This window comes from Emydura macquarii, unplaced genomic scaffold (assembly GCF_026122565.2).
Source record: "Emydura macquarii macquarii isolate MOO-44397 ecotype Brisbane River unplaced genomic scaffold, CSIRO-AGI_Emac_v2 contig_2768, whole genome shotgun sequence".
Taxonomy (NCBI): Eukaryota; Metazoa; Chordata; order Testudines; family Chelidae; genus Emydura; species Emydura macquarii.
The window spans coordinates 33,436,835-33,452,226 of NW_027132905.1; the positions used below are offsets into that span (position 1 = coordinate 33,436,835).

At 50.7% G+C, this 15,392-nt stretch overlaps 1 protein-coding gene across 2 annotated transcripts in view; it reads left to right on the forward strand.

Moving 5' to 3' along the window:
- The window catches only part of DELE1 (DAP3 binding cell death enhancer 1), a 48,867-nt gene that overhangs the window by 19,237 nt on the left and 14,238 nt on the right, over positions 1 to 15,392 (forward strand). For both annotated transcript variants that reach the window (XM_067566965.1, XM_067566966.1), the window contains exon 9: positions 3,597 to 3,755. In XM_067566965.1, the coding sequence (XP_067423066.1) occupies positions 3,597 to 3,755 (159 nt within the window). The remainder of the gene's footprint in view (positions 1 to 3,596; positions 3,756 to 15,392) is intronic.

Genomic DNA, 15,392 nt, shown 5'->3' on the forward strand with positions numbered 1-15,392 from the left:
ATTTTTTCCCCTTCCTTGGGACTCAGGCTTCAGATAATTCCTGCAGCTTTGACTTGAAAGAATTCCAAGCCTCTTCCACATTTAGATCCATGAGTTTTTCAGTCCAGTCCACTTCCCCAACTAATTCCCTTAATTTTTTTAAGTTAGCCCTTTTTAAGTCAAAGACCCTAGTCACAGATCTATTTTTGTTTATCCTCCCATTTGGTTTGAACTGAATAAGCTCATGGTCGCTCGAACCAAGGTTGTCGCACACAACCAGTTCTTCTATGAGGTCCTCAATACTCACCAATAATAAATCTAAAATGGCATCCCCTGTTGTTGGTTCAGTAACTATTTGGTGAAGGAATCCATCAGTTATCACATCCAGGAAAATCTGGGTCCTATTATTACTACTAGCACTTGTCCTCCAGTGTATATCTGAGAAGTTAAAGTCTCCCATAATCATACTGTTCCCAGTACTATTTACTTCATTAAAACCCTTAAAGAGTTCTCTATCCATGTCCAGATCAGATCCCAGTGGTCTGTAGCACACCCCAAGCACTATCCCAGGGGAAACTCTAGTAGTTTTCTTCCCCAGTGTGATTTTTACACAGACAGATTCCATCTTATCAATTCCATCACTTCTAATTTCTTTACAGTTTACCTCATCATTGATATACAATGCTACTCTACCTTTGCCTTTATATCTGTCTTTCCTAAACAGCACATACCCTTCAATACTTGTACATCAGTCATGACTACTATTCAACCATGCTTCTTTTATCCCTATAATATCTGGTTTCACTTTCTCTAGTTCCTCCATTTTGTTACCCAGGCTCCTCGCATTGGTGTACAAACATCTTAATTTTTGCTGTTTGGCTTCACTCACTTTCCTTAACTGATTTGGCAGTCATTCTACTGCCAGTATCGCCTATTAGACTAGTACCTACACTACCCTTCCTCTTACTGTCCATTCTGCTCCCCATTGCGATATCCTTTCTTCATTTTCCTCCCTCTCAATGCTAAAATCAGGCATGGAGATTACCTGGTCATCTCCCAACCATCTCCCTCAACTCCCTAGTTTAAAGCTCTCTTAATCAGTTGTGCCAGCCTCCATCCTAGAAGTGTTCAGGTGAAGGCCATCCCAAAAGAACGGTCCTTTGTCCATGAATGCCTCCCAGTGACCATACATCCCAAAGCCCTCCTTACAAAACCACTGCCTGAGCCATCTGTTGATCATCAGAATCTTGTCAGGCCTTTTTTGTCCTCCTCTAGGGACAGGCAGAATCCCACTGAAGATCATCTGAGCCTCCATTTCCCTAATAATCTTCCCCAGCCTGGCATAATCTCTTTTGTTATGTTCCAGCAAGAATCTAGCTATATCATTTGTACTCACATTAAGGATGATCAATGGATTCTTTCCCGCTCTTGTTAGGATCCTCTTCAGCCTGAGGTCCACATCCCATATCTTAGCACTTGGCAGACAACACACTCTTCTGTTCTCTGGATCAGCTCTGGTTACAGGCCTGTCTCTTCTTCTAAGCAGGGAGTCCTCATTCACCTAAACCTGCTTTTTCCTTGTGATGGTTCGATTCTCCAGCCTATCCCCTCTTCTTTCTGGCTGCAAGTCATCTTCTCTAGTATTTTCCTTTGCAATGCTCTGCAACCGTTCCTGTATCCTCCTAGGGCTCTTATTTTGTGGTATCTCCATTGGCTCATCCACTCTTTGTATAGGACTAGCTGCTCTTCTCTTCTTCCTTGTCCTCCCACCTTCAGCAACCACCTGCTGTGCCCCTTCTTCATTTTCTAACTCCACAAACCTGTTTCTGAGCTCTGTTTCTCATTCACTAGCCCATCTTTTCCTCTGCCAGGTTCTCGTAGTCAAATGCTTCCAATAGCCGCTTTCCTCACCCAGCGTTCTCTCCTCAGAGTTTGTTGGTCCTGCTCCCATCTACAGGTCTGGGTTTTTCCCTTCAGCCTTTTCATTCCTTTGCTTTCCTTTGGGTTCCATCTGCTCGAACCCCCTTCTAAACTCAACCAGAGTTTCCACCTGCATCTCCAACCCTCAGATCTTCTCTTCCATCAGCTCTATGAGGCGGCACTTCATACAAAGTTCTTTTGAGGTACCCCCTCCAAGCTCATGTACATCCCGCAGCTTCCACATCCAATCATCATTGTCTCTTCCACTGCTTGAGTGACTACTACTACTGTCTCTCTGTATCTGTCATAGTCTTTTCCCCTAGTTCCTGCCATTGAGAGACATAAAAACAAAAAGAACCTGCCAAAACAACCCCCAGCGAGCACCCCAACAATACCAGAACACCTCACACTCTCTCCCCAAACTCCCCTTACAAACTCCCCTGTTTTCAGCTGTTTGCGGCTCCAATGCCGCTGCCTGATTGAGGGCTCCCTTTACACGCCCCCTAATTAGGGAAGCCCCGCCCCTTAGTTAGGGTCAGCTGATCTCAGTATATCACCCAGTACCAGCTCCTGCAAACTGAAGGGGAAAAAATCAAAACAAAACAATAAACAAAAATATAAACACACAACTCCACAAAACTCACCGCCTCCCCATAAGGCCCACTTACACTCCCCAGTTTTCAGCTCCGTCTGATGAATGATTGATGAAAGAAGAGTCCGTTCATCTAAAACTACTTATTTATTATGTCTCAGATACACACACAGACACGCACACACACATGCTGTAGCTGTAGGTTCAGGGCATTCCAAATATTTGTAGTTACCTAAAAAGTCTGAATGGTTTCAGAGAATCAGCAGCCAGGCTTCAGGGGGGCTCCTCCTTCCATCTAGCTGCTAGAGAACTTAGGTGTCAGATCCTTGGACTTCCTCAGACTGCTCCAAAGCACACTTTCTAGCTAAACTTTTTATAAAGTTTCTCCGGACAAAGCATGTAACTCATAATAGCCTGTAATAGGCTAACAGTTTCCCTAACAGCAGCCAATAACAATTCATTATTCTTCTTATCAGCCAAGCATTTCTAGTCATAACCATAATAAAACTTACATGTTAGAGGCACCTAAAACGAAGGTCAGCTGTCCAAACATTTCTCCTATGGAATATTAACTCCCTGTCCCAACCTCCCATTCTGATTAGTAAAACTGCAAGCTCGAAACTATAGAGTCTGGCCTTCTTGGGGTCCTAAAGAGATGATTTCTAGCTATTTTCTAGTTATGTGGTGTTTAGTTTTCAGCTGACAGTGGTTGAACATACAAAATGGCTGACTGCAGTACTATCAAGTTCTGGGGTACATGCAGGAATGTCAAATTAGGGGGCTACAAAAGGTGGTAGGCAGTTCTCTCCCTGATGATCGTACGTGAGAAGCAGGGTGTCACCTGAACAGTTTCCTGTTTCTGATGCATGTCTGGGAGCTACAGGGCGCTGAGTAGGGAGAGTGTTTATGCCAATGGCTATCTGGGGGAGTATGCATGGCTTGTGATGAGAACAGGTAAGGAGGTTTAGATGCTGGTGCATGTGATGGTGTCCTTGCCAGGCTAGCTGAGTATTGGAGAGTGGGCACCAGCAGCCTCCTCACCTGGGACAGCGCAGCCTGGCATGAATACCTCTTGGAGCTCCTGATGGTATTTCTCTGTTTCCAGGCAGCTCTCTATTACCATTGTGCAGCCAACAATGGGCACCCCATGGCCCAATACCGCTATGCCAGATACCTCTTACGCCATGGGCTCAAAGCTGAAGGGGCTGACGTACAGAAGGCAGTGTCTCTGCTGGAGCAGGCAGCAACAACAGGGCTGGTGGAGGTGAGTGTCTATAGCATGAGGGTTATTCCTAAGGCTGAGTGTTTGAGTAGCACAGAGCCACCAGGGAACCCCCTCTGGATGCTGCAGAGCATGGGACTGTCTGTAGGGCAGTGTCCATGGGGTGGGAGGTAAACCCTACCTGTGTTCTTGCCCTCCCACACCCATTTACGGGGCATGCCGGAGTCAGCTAGCTGCAGTGGTGCATTATGTTACCTCCTCAGCCAGGTTTGTTCCTGCCCTTGTATTTTTAGGAGTATAGGAGCCTTGGTGTTTGGCTGTATGCCAAGTAGTGTCGGCTCCTGTGTGTCAGAGTTCTGGTGAGCTTCTCCCACTGCAGTGTGGTGCTTTTTGTCCATAGGTAAGGTCAAAGCTCCCACTGTGGCATTAGGCCTCTGGTGGACATGCATGCCCAGTGCCTTTTCTGTCATTATTGATTCCTCTTGTATTGGGCCTTTACTAAGTTCACACAAGGAGAGAGGCAGGCCCTCAAGAGGGCTCTTCTCCAGTACCAAGCATCCAGGAGTCATATCAAGGTCTTGTTCCTGTACTGTGGATTCTGACACCAGCTGCCTTTCATATTCCATGCCCAGGAGAAGCTTGCCAATAGGGACACATTCCCCTGTCAGCTGCCACGCAGAGACAGTGACAGTGATTTGCACAGAAGCAACTTGCAGATCCCCAGAAGGCAAAGGGCAGATCTCACTGCTAGAGGTCAGCGTCTAGCTCAGCTCACATCAGACCCACTGCTCCTCACCTTCTCTGATTGCTGCTTAGGACGTTCCCACAGCAGGAAGTTCTCAGAGACTCACTGACCAGTGCTCTGATCTTGGGGCAGGGAGCCACTCTGGTGCCATAGCACACAATGCCACATGCAGCCAGCTCTGCTCCTGGACGAAAACAACCCTGGGTTTCTAGCAGACCCACTCCTCCTGGGCTGGAGCCAAGTGTCCTTGAAGGCAGCCCCTGATCCTTCTTGTTGCCAAGGTGCTGGCCAATGTGTTGTGCTCTGCCCAGCATGGCCTTTTCCAACTAACTGCTGGACCTGCCACTGGATTCTTCGGTCCAACCTGGATCTGCTATCTCCTGGGCAGGGCCAGATTCTGCATCCTGCCCTGCATCTGAGCCGGATGCTGCTTGAGTGGCTGGAGCTGTAGTTGCCCTGCAGAGGCCCTGGAATGTTAACCAAAGAGCAGGAGCATCCCACCAGAAATCCTTGCTCTGTGAGATGGGAGAGGTTCTCTATCAGATTCTCTCTTCTTCTTCAGGATGACCTGCCTCACTCCAAACAATCTGGCTTCTTGGTCAGCTCAGCAAGAGTGCATCTGGCTGGGACTTCAGCCTTCCACCCATCAGCCAGGACTTTACCATGTCCTCTCACCTACAGTAATAACATTCTGACTTCATGTTTCCTCAGGCTCAGGAACCACCTCCATCCTGGGACATAAATGTGCCACTCCCCAAATTACTGGAGCCACTCCCCAGCCCCCCAGCCATTGTCATGTCTCTCACTGAAAACTGAATTCCTTCTGGGGATCGCATTGGCTTTGAGAGTCTGAGATACAGGCACTACTAGCTCACCCAGCCCATGTGGTGCCTTCTAAGGGCCAGGTGGTACCTACGCCCATATCCCAAAATCTTATCAAAGATATCCTCCAGTTCCTACCAATCAGTCCTCCAGCCTCCCTGTATTTTTCCTAAAGCCCCAGTAACTATCAGGAGAAATACTGATTATGCCTACATAAGCATGCGTACTTGAATACTGGGCTATGTACACACTCGCACATGCTACCCATACTTATGCCACGTATCCACATATGCAGTGCTGGACACAGGTATAACACTGTGTACATGTGTATACCCGCTTTCACACTGCTGCTGCTGCTCTTACGCTATGTTAGTGCTACCATTTCTGCAGTGGTTTCCCAGGATTCTGCATGTTACAGGGAGATGCTCTAGAAACAGCTTTGTTGTGTGTTGTTGGTATTGTCCTCGGCCTTCACACATTTATTGATGGCAGTTCCTGATCAGCTTGTAATCTTTCTCTGTTATTCCCTGAAAAAGTGAGTGGAAGAGATGGAGCAACAAGATGATGATCTAGTTCTGCTCCTGCTCCTTATTGAGGGACAAATGGTTATGCAGTGGAGTAAATGATTGGCAAGATGCTGAATGAAATTTGGGCAGAACTCTCTGACACTTCAAAGACTGCTGACCTTAAGGATCAAGGACAATTAATTCAGCTCACATGGTACAGATATGGCAAAAGTTGATAATTCCCTTTACCCTTACAAAGGTTATGTAATGTGCAGCAGGTGCCAATTATATGAACAGCGTTGGTTACACTGGGCTCAAGATGGGTGCTTAGGCAGCGCCAATGAGCTTTCAGTTTCCAAATACGTGCTTCTCAACCATCCTGCAGCTACTGAGCTTGTAACTGAATTCCCTTTTCCAGGGTCACTGATGGTAGGCCTTTGGATGTACTCTCACTTCTGGTGCAGAAGAACCAGCAAGGTGTGGTGAGATCCCATTGTTTTGAAAAACTGGGATGACCAGCAGTGGCTTCAGAATTTCAGGATGAGGAAACAGACCTTTATTGCGCTATGAGAGGAGCTTGCACTCAACCTTCAGCTCCAGAACACCTGATTCAGGGAAGTCATCCTGGTTCAGAAGTGGTTGCTATTGCACTGTGGAAGTTGGCAACACAAACATCGATAGGCCTGTTGCAAACCAGTTTGGGGTTGGGAAGTCCACAGTAAGGGGTGGATCATGCAGGTTTGTGAGGCAGTTAACACTGTGATCTACCCACGGAGGGTTGCCATAAGAAGACTTCTAGAAATAATGGGGGATTTCAGATTATCAGGTTTCCATCCTGTGTAGGGGCCATTGATGGAACTCATATTCCAGTATTTCACCCACTACAAGGGGCAAGTGAGTATGTGAACTGAAATGTGAACTATTCAGTCATTCTGCAAGACTTAGTGGGCCACAGAGGCAGAGTCATGAATACAAACATAGGACCCACTAGCAAGTTTCATGACCCTAGGATGCTGAGGAGATCAGGATTGTACTTGAAGGGGGAAAAAGGTACTTCTTCTTCAAGTGATTGCTCATGTCCATTCCACTATAGGTGTGTGCACACCTCCGTGCACGGCTACCGGAACTTTTTTCCCCTTAACAGATCCCGTAGGGCCAGCTGGAGTCCCATGCACATGCTGCGGTATATGAGGCACTGCCGGCCCTATGCCCCCTCAGTTCCTTCTTTCCACCCGTGATGGTTACTGGAACTGACTGCACTTCCATTGCAAGTGCTTTATTCCCCGTGTTTAAACCTTAAAACTAGGATTTTTTGTGTTAGTTAGTTAGTTAGATTAGTAACTGCTGTAGTGGTAGTTAGACACTTGAAGATAGTCTAGCTTAGTTTCTTACAGGGAGCAGGTATGCTTCAGTGCATGGCTTCAAGCCGTGCGCTCCGGTGGGAGGGCTTTCCCGCTAACTGACCCCCACTGCCTAAAGCATGGGGGGGAAGTTCTTTGTAAGTAAGAGAACAGATCATAAGGCTTTCAGACCTCCAGAAAATCCACCTGAAAGCCCGGCTCACGGAGCCCTGAGCCGGCTCTGAGCCAACCACTTTTCAGAGAGCACCAATCCAACTCAGCACCACAGAGACGGAAACACTCGGGCTCTCCCACACTGTTGGAGCAGGCGGGGTGGAGCACTGATCCGCACCGAGGTTGGATCACGGAGACCCACTGCCAGAGCCAGCGTCTCCAGCCAGGGAGCCTCCCCTGACTCAAGGAGTGGGGGAGCCCCTCGGAACCTACCAGCTTCGGTGGCTGAAGGGTGGCAAGAACCTTATTGGCCTTGCATACGCCGTCGCCAACCATACCTCCGCGAGAGAGAAGGGGCTGGCATTAAGAGGAAGCCTGTGTTGGGACCCCCTGAATGGCTCAGGAGATCCCTGGTATGGGGTGGAAGATCTTCTGCAGACCAGTTTCCTAGAGGAGAGCAGGAACGCTCCCCTAGAAGTCATCCCAGGTTGCGGTCGCCGGACCAACCTGCATCAAGGTGGAGAGTGAAGTCGCCTGCCCGACACCAGTCTAGACCCCCCGGCACTGGGTGAGGTCCATCCCACCACTCCAGCACTGAAGAGTTTGCCAGCAAGTACACAGCGCTGATCCTGGTCACCGGAGACAGTCTCAGTACCGAGGAGCTGGGTGGTGCAGAACCCGGATGCCGGAGACAGACTCAGCACCGAGGAGTTCGCCCTGCACCGAGGCAAGCCCGGGTGCCAGAGTCAGCCTCGGCACCGAGGTTTTGTCCCTGTACCGAGGCTGTGCCAGACTCGGCACCGAGGAGTTCGCCCTGCACCGAGGCCGGGCAGACCTGTTCGCTGGAGCTTGACTCAGTGCCGAGATGTATGCAGAGTGCAAAAAGTCCTCGGTGCAGGGATGATGCTCGGGTCACTCCAGCTCACTGGAGCATTGTCCGTATGCCTGCTCTGGCCATGGCACCCACGACGAACCTGGTAGTCGAGGTGGTCATTGCTGAGGGGTTGCTCTCTGGAGCGACAGTACCACACAGTAAGAGGCTTTTGGCAGCCCCAGCAGGGGTCTGTCAATGGTGCCTCAATGTCCCTTTGGGGATGCGGTACCTGGGGGAGCATCCATCAACGAAGGTGCCAGAACCCCAGGCAGATGGCCTCAAAGGCAATGGTCACCCCAATGACTGTATGGGGGCCTAAGGGGTTTCCTGAGGGGGCATGGGACCATGGTCCATCAACCCCTCAGGGATGCTGTCAGTGCCTCAAGTATAAGAAAAAGCCCACCATGTGCTCTTGGACGATGATTTGACCGCATGGGCAGCGACTTCTGTGGGGACCGCTGGTTGGTGGGAAGAGGGGCTGTGGCCTGCAGCCTTCCCCCCCCATACACACCATATGAAGCATGTTCCCGAGTCCTGGTTGTTTCTAGGGCACACCAGGAACTGCTCAGGAGCTGGCCTCCACTTGGGAGCTGGAGGCGAAGGAGCAAAAAGGGCGTCAGACAACTTCTAATATGCTACCGAGAGGCTCCATAGAGTGGTAGCCGCCCTGGCCTACAGAGGGGTGCCCAACAAAAACAAAGCTCCTTCCTCTGTATCCCGATGCCTAAATGAGCCAAGAAAAGTATTACGCCCAGCCAAGGGATTTTGAATGCTGTTCACCACCCCACCCCAGGTCCCTGGTGGTGGTTGCCGCCAGCCACAGGGATAGGCGGAGCAGATGGGCTCTACTCCAGACAACAAGGGTGACTGCAAGCCAGACATATTTGGGAAAACTTTATTCAATAGCACTACCAGCAAGTGGAAGGTGAACCCCTCGGGGGACTCAGGGAGCCGCTTTGCTGAGGTTCTGCCCAGAAGCAGACGCTGAGCCTGTAGACCATTGCAGAGTAGGGTACCGCGGGAGCTAGAGCAGCGTTCCTGCCACCCTCAGTGGCTGCCTATTTGGTGGGCAGAGCCATTCCCTCCGCCATCGGCATGCCCGCCGGAGGTTAGTGGCTGCAATCTCAGGCTATCCCAAAAAGGTCCAGCAGCCCATCAGGGGCTCTTCCGTGGACGTGTCAGCCTTCTCTTCATCCACATAGAGATGGAGCTGCATGGTCTCAGGGACTCTTAGACCATGATGCATTCCTTGGGCCGCTATGTGCCACAGACCTTCAGGTGTCAGGCAGGTCTCCAGGGACAGCAGCAGTGGAGGTGCCAGCCACGGCTGTCTCACGACCTATGGCAAGGGGACAGAGTCAGGGGGTCTACAAGATACCATCCACCCTGACTGGCTCCTTTGGCCCTCAGTAAAGGTCCGCTCAGCTATAGGGCAATTGGAAAGGCCCTTCTGCTGCTGAATGTAAAGGCAGCGCCCTAGCCTATACCCTCCTTTAGGCTTGGGTGAACCGGAAGGCCTTCGGCCCATTGGGGCCCTGAGATAGCTCGGTGAGCTAGGGCCCCCAGTCATCTCCTCCTCCCCGGCCCTCAACGCATCTCTCTTCCTCCTTCTCAGGCAATTCCACATCCAAGAGGTCGAGGCCGCCTCAGCCAGGAGCAGCGGGAGAAGTCCCACAGGCAATGGTGGAAGAGGTCCTACTCTAGGTACTTCCTCGTCCCCCCCAAAAAAACAAAAACAAAAAAACGGGCATTTGAAGACGGTGACAGACCTATGTTGTCCTACAAATACCAAACAAGGGGCTCATGTCTCGCATGGTCCCCCCAGCTTCAGTAGTGGGAACAGGGGCCCCATATGCTGCACTGGATGTCACGGATGCACATCCTCAAGGTTCCTCCACTTTGTATGGGTGACTCCCTCTAACACTTTACGGCTTACCCCGCGGTCTCTTACTAGGCCGACAGTGTTTACTGAAGGCCTGGCAGGGGTAGCTGCACACTTGACGGTGCTTGGTCTGCCCAGACAGGCCCAGGTCCCAAGCCTGGAGCAGAGTGAGCTGGTCAGGCGTCTCTTGCGACTGGTGGGGTCCTGCTGGTAAACGCACAAAGCTGCACATTAACTCAGGTGCAGCTTACAGAATGCATCAGCATGACCGGTTGCTTCCCGGACCAGACCTTCTTGCCAGACTTCCTCAGATAGGCAACATACACAAACGCCCTACGACAACAGCCAAAGGTTGCCGACAGAGGATAGAGCACAGGAAGGCCTGCACCTATGGGGTGAGGATAGCTAGCCTGACGCTTAGGCCGCTTCAGTCACGACCCCAGGATACAGTCCAAGCAGGCAGCTCATACACCGAGGGGCTACGATCCCCTCTCCTTCCCTTCCCCCTCTCCCCCCTCCCCACCCAACAACAGAAAAAATAATAATAACCCAACAGCAGCAAGCCCTAGCCTCCCAAGTCCGGTGAACAACTCCTCGGGATGGGTGAAGGGGCATTCCGTTCAAGGAACAGGCTCCTTCAGTTACCCTGATAATGGCCACCTCGAGCAAAGGGTACAGTGCCATATCAGCGCTCACTTCAGCTTACAAGGCATCTGCCAAGGAAGGACAGGTGTTGGCACACCAATGAGAAGACGCACAAAACGCTCACAGGGCTTGTGGAAGGTTCCCCCGCTTTATTGAAAGCAGGGAGGTACAGGTACTGTCAGTCAGTGTAGTGACCATGTACTGCACCGACAGGCTGCAGGACCCCATTCATCAGCCTTATGAAGGGAGCCTATCGGTCCTTGGGACTTGGCAGTGATCACCTTCCAGGGGCGAGGAATGGCGAGGCGGAGAGCGTCAAAAGGTCACACTTCCTCACCACGAGGGGTTGCTGCGCCTACTAAGGGCGTCTACTACCGTCTGGAGGAGGGTTTCCCCAAAGGGAATCAGTCTGTACTGGTCTGCAGCATGAGATGTCCACGGTGCTGCTCCCTCCATGGTCAAGGGTCAGCGGCGCTCGCCAACGCCATTTGACCGTAGCAATCAGAGACCTTTATATTCATTCTCCCGCCCTCCCCTCCTGCATACAGTCCTGCTCAACTAGGAGGGGCTAACCAGATGCCATCCCGATTGTCCCGGCTGGCCATGCCAGCATGGGCTCAGAATGCTGCTGGATTTCTCGATCATCCACCTCGGGAGCCTCTGAGCCAGAGTGACTCTAGCTACCAAGATCACGGTCACCTGTGGTGCCCAGACCTAGATCCCCGGCACCTCAGGGAGAGATAGATCGGTGCTTGAGAGGCGATGAGCAAGCTGCTCAAAACAGGCCCAGTGTGTACTAATGGGTAGCAGGAAACCCTCCACGCAGGCCGTGTACCGGGTTAAGTGGAAGTGACTGTTGCCTGCCGGGAGCAGTCCCGAGATGCTCTGCCCGGCCTCTCATCAGGGGAGGCAATCCGGGAAATACTTGCTGCAGCTAAAGCTCCAGGGACTGACTGTGGCCTCCCTGGAACCTCTCCTAGCAGCCATATCAGCCATCCATCAGCCGCTGGAAGGGGGATTGTGGTCCTCCCATCAGATGGCGGTTCAGTCCCCGAAGGGGGTGGGAGGCTCTATCTGTAGGCCCGCAACCCAGTGCTTCCCTGGGATCTCGACCTGGTCCTTCCTGGCCCTCGCCCCCCCGGAACCCAGGGCATCATGCCTTCTACTCTAGCCTTCCAGGAAGGTGACCTCCCTGGGGATATTTACCTTGGCAAGAAAGGTCTCCAGGATCAGGGCTCTGACCCCAGAGCTCCTCCCTCATATTGTAGTCTATAAGATAAGGTTCAGTGAGACTGCACCGGGCCACCCGGCCCAAAGTGGTTGCTCAGTCTCATTGGACCAATTATATATTCTCCCCAGGTTTCTCCAAACCACACGGTTCGGAGGAGAGGAGAAGGCAGCACTCGCTAAAACGCAAGTGGGGCCCTGACTTCTACATCACATGTATGAGGCTGTTCTGGAGAGCGACACAGCTCTTCCTCGCAGCTTCCAACAGGATGAAAGCTTCACCTGTCTCCGGCCACCGCAGATTCCTTGTGAATAATTTCCTGCATCACATTTGGCCATGAACAGGTGAAGGTGCAGCTTCCGGACGCCACAGCTCACCTAACAGAGCTCAAGCTCCATCCACTGCCTTCCTAGCGAAAGTGCTAGGGCAGGGCATCTGCAAAACAGCTGCCAGGCTGGCGGTACATACCTTCACATCCCACCACGCCTCTGTCCAAGGCACGGGAAGTAGTGGGCTTCAGCAGAGCTGGGCTGCAGGCAGCTCACCGCTAACTCCGGGCCCACTTCCAAGGTACTGCTTGTTAGTCACCTATAGTGGAATGGATGTGAGCAATCACTCGAAGAAGAAAACCAGGTTACTTACTAGTAACTGATGTTCTTTGAGATGTGTTGCTCATGTCCATTCCACAACCCACCCCCCCATCCCCGCCGCCGGACTTGGCGGAAAGAAGGGACTGAGGCGCAGGGCTGGCAGTGCCTCACATACTGCAGCATGTGCGCGGGATTCCAAGGGGCACCAGAGCCGGCCCTACGGGATCTGCTAAGGGGAAAAAAGTTCTGGTAGCCATGCACGGAGGCGTGCACACATCTATAGTGGAATGGACATGAGCAACACATCTCGAAGAACATCAGTTGCTGGTAATTAACCTTGTTTTTATTCCCCAGAAATGATACTGTTCTGTATAACATGTCTGTGCCAACTGTTATTTTGAGGGACCCCACTCACCTGCTTCTGCCTTTGCTCATGAAACCTACGCTGACATCAGTCACCCTGGAAAAGGGAATTCAGTTACAAGCTCAGCACCTGCAAGATGGTTGAGGAGCACATGTTTGGAAACTAAAAGCTCTTTGGCGCTGCCTAGGCACCCATCTGGATGCCAGCGTGACCAACGCTGTTCGTGTAATCGGTACCTGCCTGTAACCTTTGTGAAGGCAAAGGGGAGTGCGTACATCCCGAGTGGGCTCAGGGTTAGTCTGATTTACAAACTACAGGCAGCTGGATCCCTTCCATATATACACTGATCCTGCTTTCCAGCAGGCAGAAGGGAAGTCAGGGAAGCCATATGTGCACACATCTTGGCACAGCAGGGAGGCAAAGGATGGCAAAGGATGACATTGGTACAGCTGCTGGAAATGCGCATGAGGGAACATCGGTACCTACTTGTGGGGCTGTGGAGCTTTGTGAGGGATTTGTTCCCCTGCAGCTGAAGGTTATTAGCCTTTTGTTCCTGTGCCAAGGCAGATCTAACCAATTATCGCCTTAGGGTTGGGTTTTGCTATGCAGGTTGACAGCTGAATTGTAATATAGTTATTGTGCAGTGTTTTTGTCTCGACTCTTCACATTTGTTTACAGACCCCTGTTGGCAGGAGCACTCAATCTTTCTTAACAAACTTACGAAGATTTGCTTGTAGGGAGAGTAGTAGGAGCCATTCTGGTTTTTCGTTTGTTCATCGTCAGCAGTGCTAACTGCACTTATGTCATAGAGAGCACTAATCCTTGTTATGGGTTCCTATGGGGGGGGTAAAGGGGCTGTTTATGCACAGGGTCATTGCCTGTGGTGTTACTGGAACTATGTTTCAATTTTCTGCATGTGAACTAAAGCCACAATGACGTTCATCTCCCCCTTCTCTGGGTTTTAGACTTCTGCTGCATTGAAAATGAGCAGTGCCTTTTGTAAGCGCATAACACTAACTGCACTTTCCCCTTCTCTCCTGTGTATCCTTGGGACTTTGGATATTTCTGAACCAAAGAGAGGTGGGAGTGAGACAGAAAAGCATTAGCAGTATCATGTCACCAGGCAGTTATCCATCGTTCAGGCCTGGTCTACACTAGAGTATTGGATAGGTTTAACTATGTCAGTCAAATGTGTGAAAAATCCACATAGTAAAGCCGACCTAAGTCTCTGTGTAGACAGAGCTAGGCCTCTCAGGGAGGTGGATGAACTATGCAGACAAGAGAATTCTTCCTGTCAGGGTAGGTAGTGTCTATCCTGAAGCACGACAGCAGTGCAGTTGTGCCACTGTAGGTTTTTTAGTGTAGAAAAGCCCTAAGTTTCATGTTCTGTAATGGGGCCTAATCCCAAACCTGAAAACATCTTCAGTTCATCATACTTAGGAAGGAGGGGCCCCACACAGGCAGGAAAAGTATGTTTGTTAAGAGTATGAGGTGGATTCTGTGATTCTATGATTCTAATGTGTAATCAAAATATTTTTAAAAAGAAAGATTAGCAACAAATCTACAAAGTGAATGCAACCAGGAACAGTGTCTCTGCACATGCCTTCTTGCCCTCCTCCTGAAAAGGGGGGAATGATAGGAGAAAATGACTCTGGGGGAAGACTGGGGATGTCTCCTCTGAAAGATTAGGGGGGCAGACATTTGATGGGTTCCAGGAATCCTGTTGGCTCATCGTTCCCCTCCAGTTTGCTCAGGGTATGCCTTTGGGAGAGGTTTCAGGGGTGAGGTCCCAGGAGTGCCACAGCCTCCCTAGTCCCCTCCTGCTCTCTTGGGGGGGATCAAGAATGAATGAGGAACCTCTGGCTCAGGAGCACCCTGGGCGGCAGCTGGAAGAGGAAGGTGATGGTGGTTGTTGCTGTTGATGGACTGGTTCAGTGGGCTCTGCAGTAAGCAGACCCTGAACTCATTTGGCCACCAGTTCAATGAGCCTCTCCATTAAGGAATGCTCCTGTTCCCTATGGCATGCCTCCTGTTCATGAAGATGTTCATTAGCATCTCCTCTTGCTGAAGAACTTGATCTTCCCTGGCCCTGAGGAATTCAAGCTGCTCCTGGTTTCTCCTTTCCATCCCTGGGAGCAGCTCTTCCAGGGTACCTCTCTGTCTGCCCCTGCTGCTCCTGCCTTCCTGGTGACACAGTTTCATCTCAGGAGCCAAAGATCCTGCCAATTCAATGAGAAGTGCAGCATTATATTTGTTTTCCTTTGGAAGAAGCTGAGAAATCCCCCCACATAACATAACTTTGCTGTAGATGGCCATAATTTTCCTTAATAATCTGTTTTTAACAAATACATTTAGCCAAATGCATAATAGAGGTTCATCAGAAATGAGTAAAATAATTGATTTATAATGGTGTCTTGTGCTCTGGGACCATTTTGAGGTGGAGCAGGTGGGGGGGCCTGGATGGAGGAGAGAAAGTTGGAGGATTTTTGTGAAGGGTCAGGGCATGACA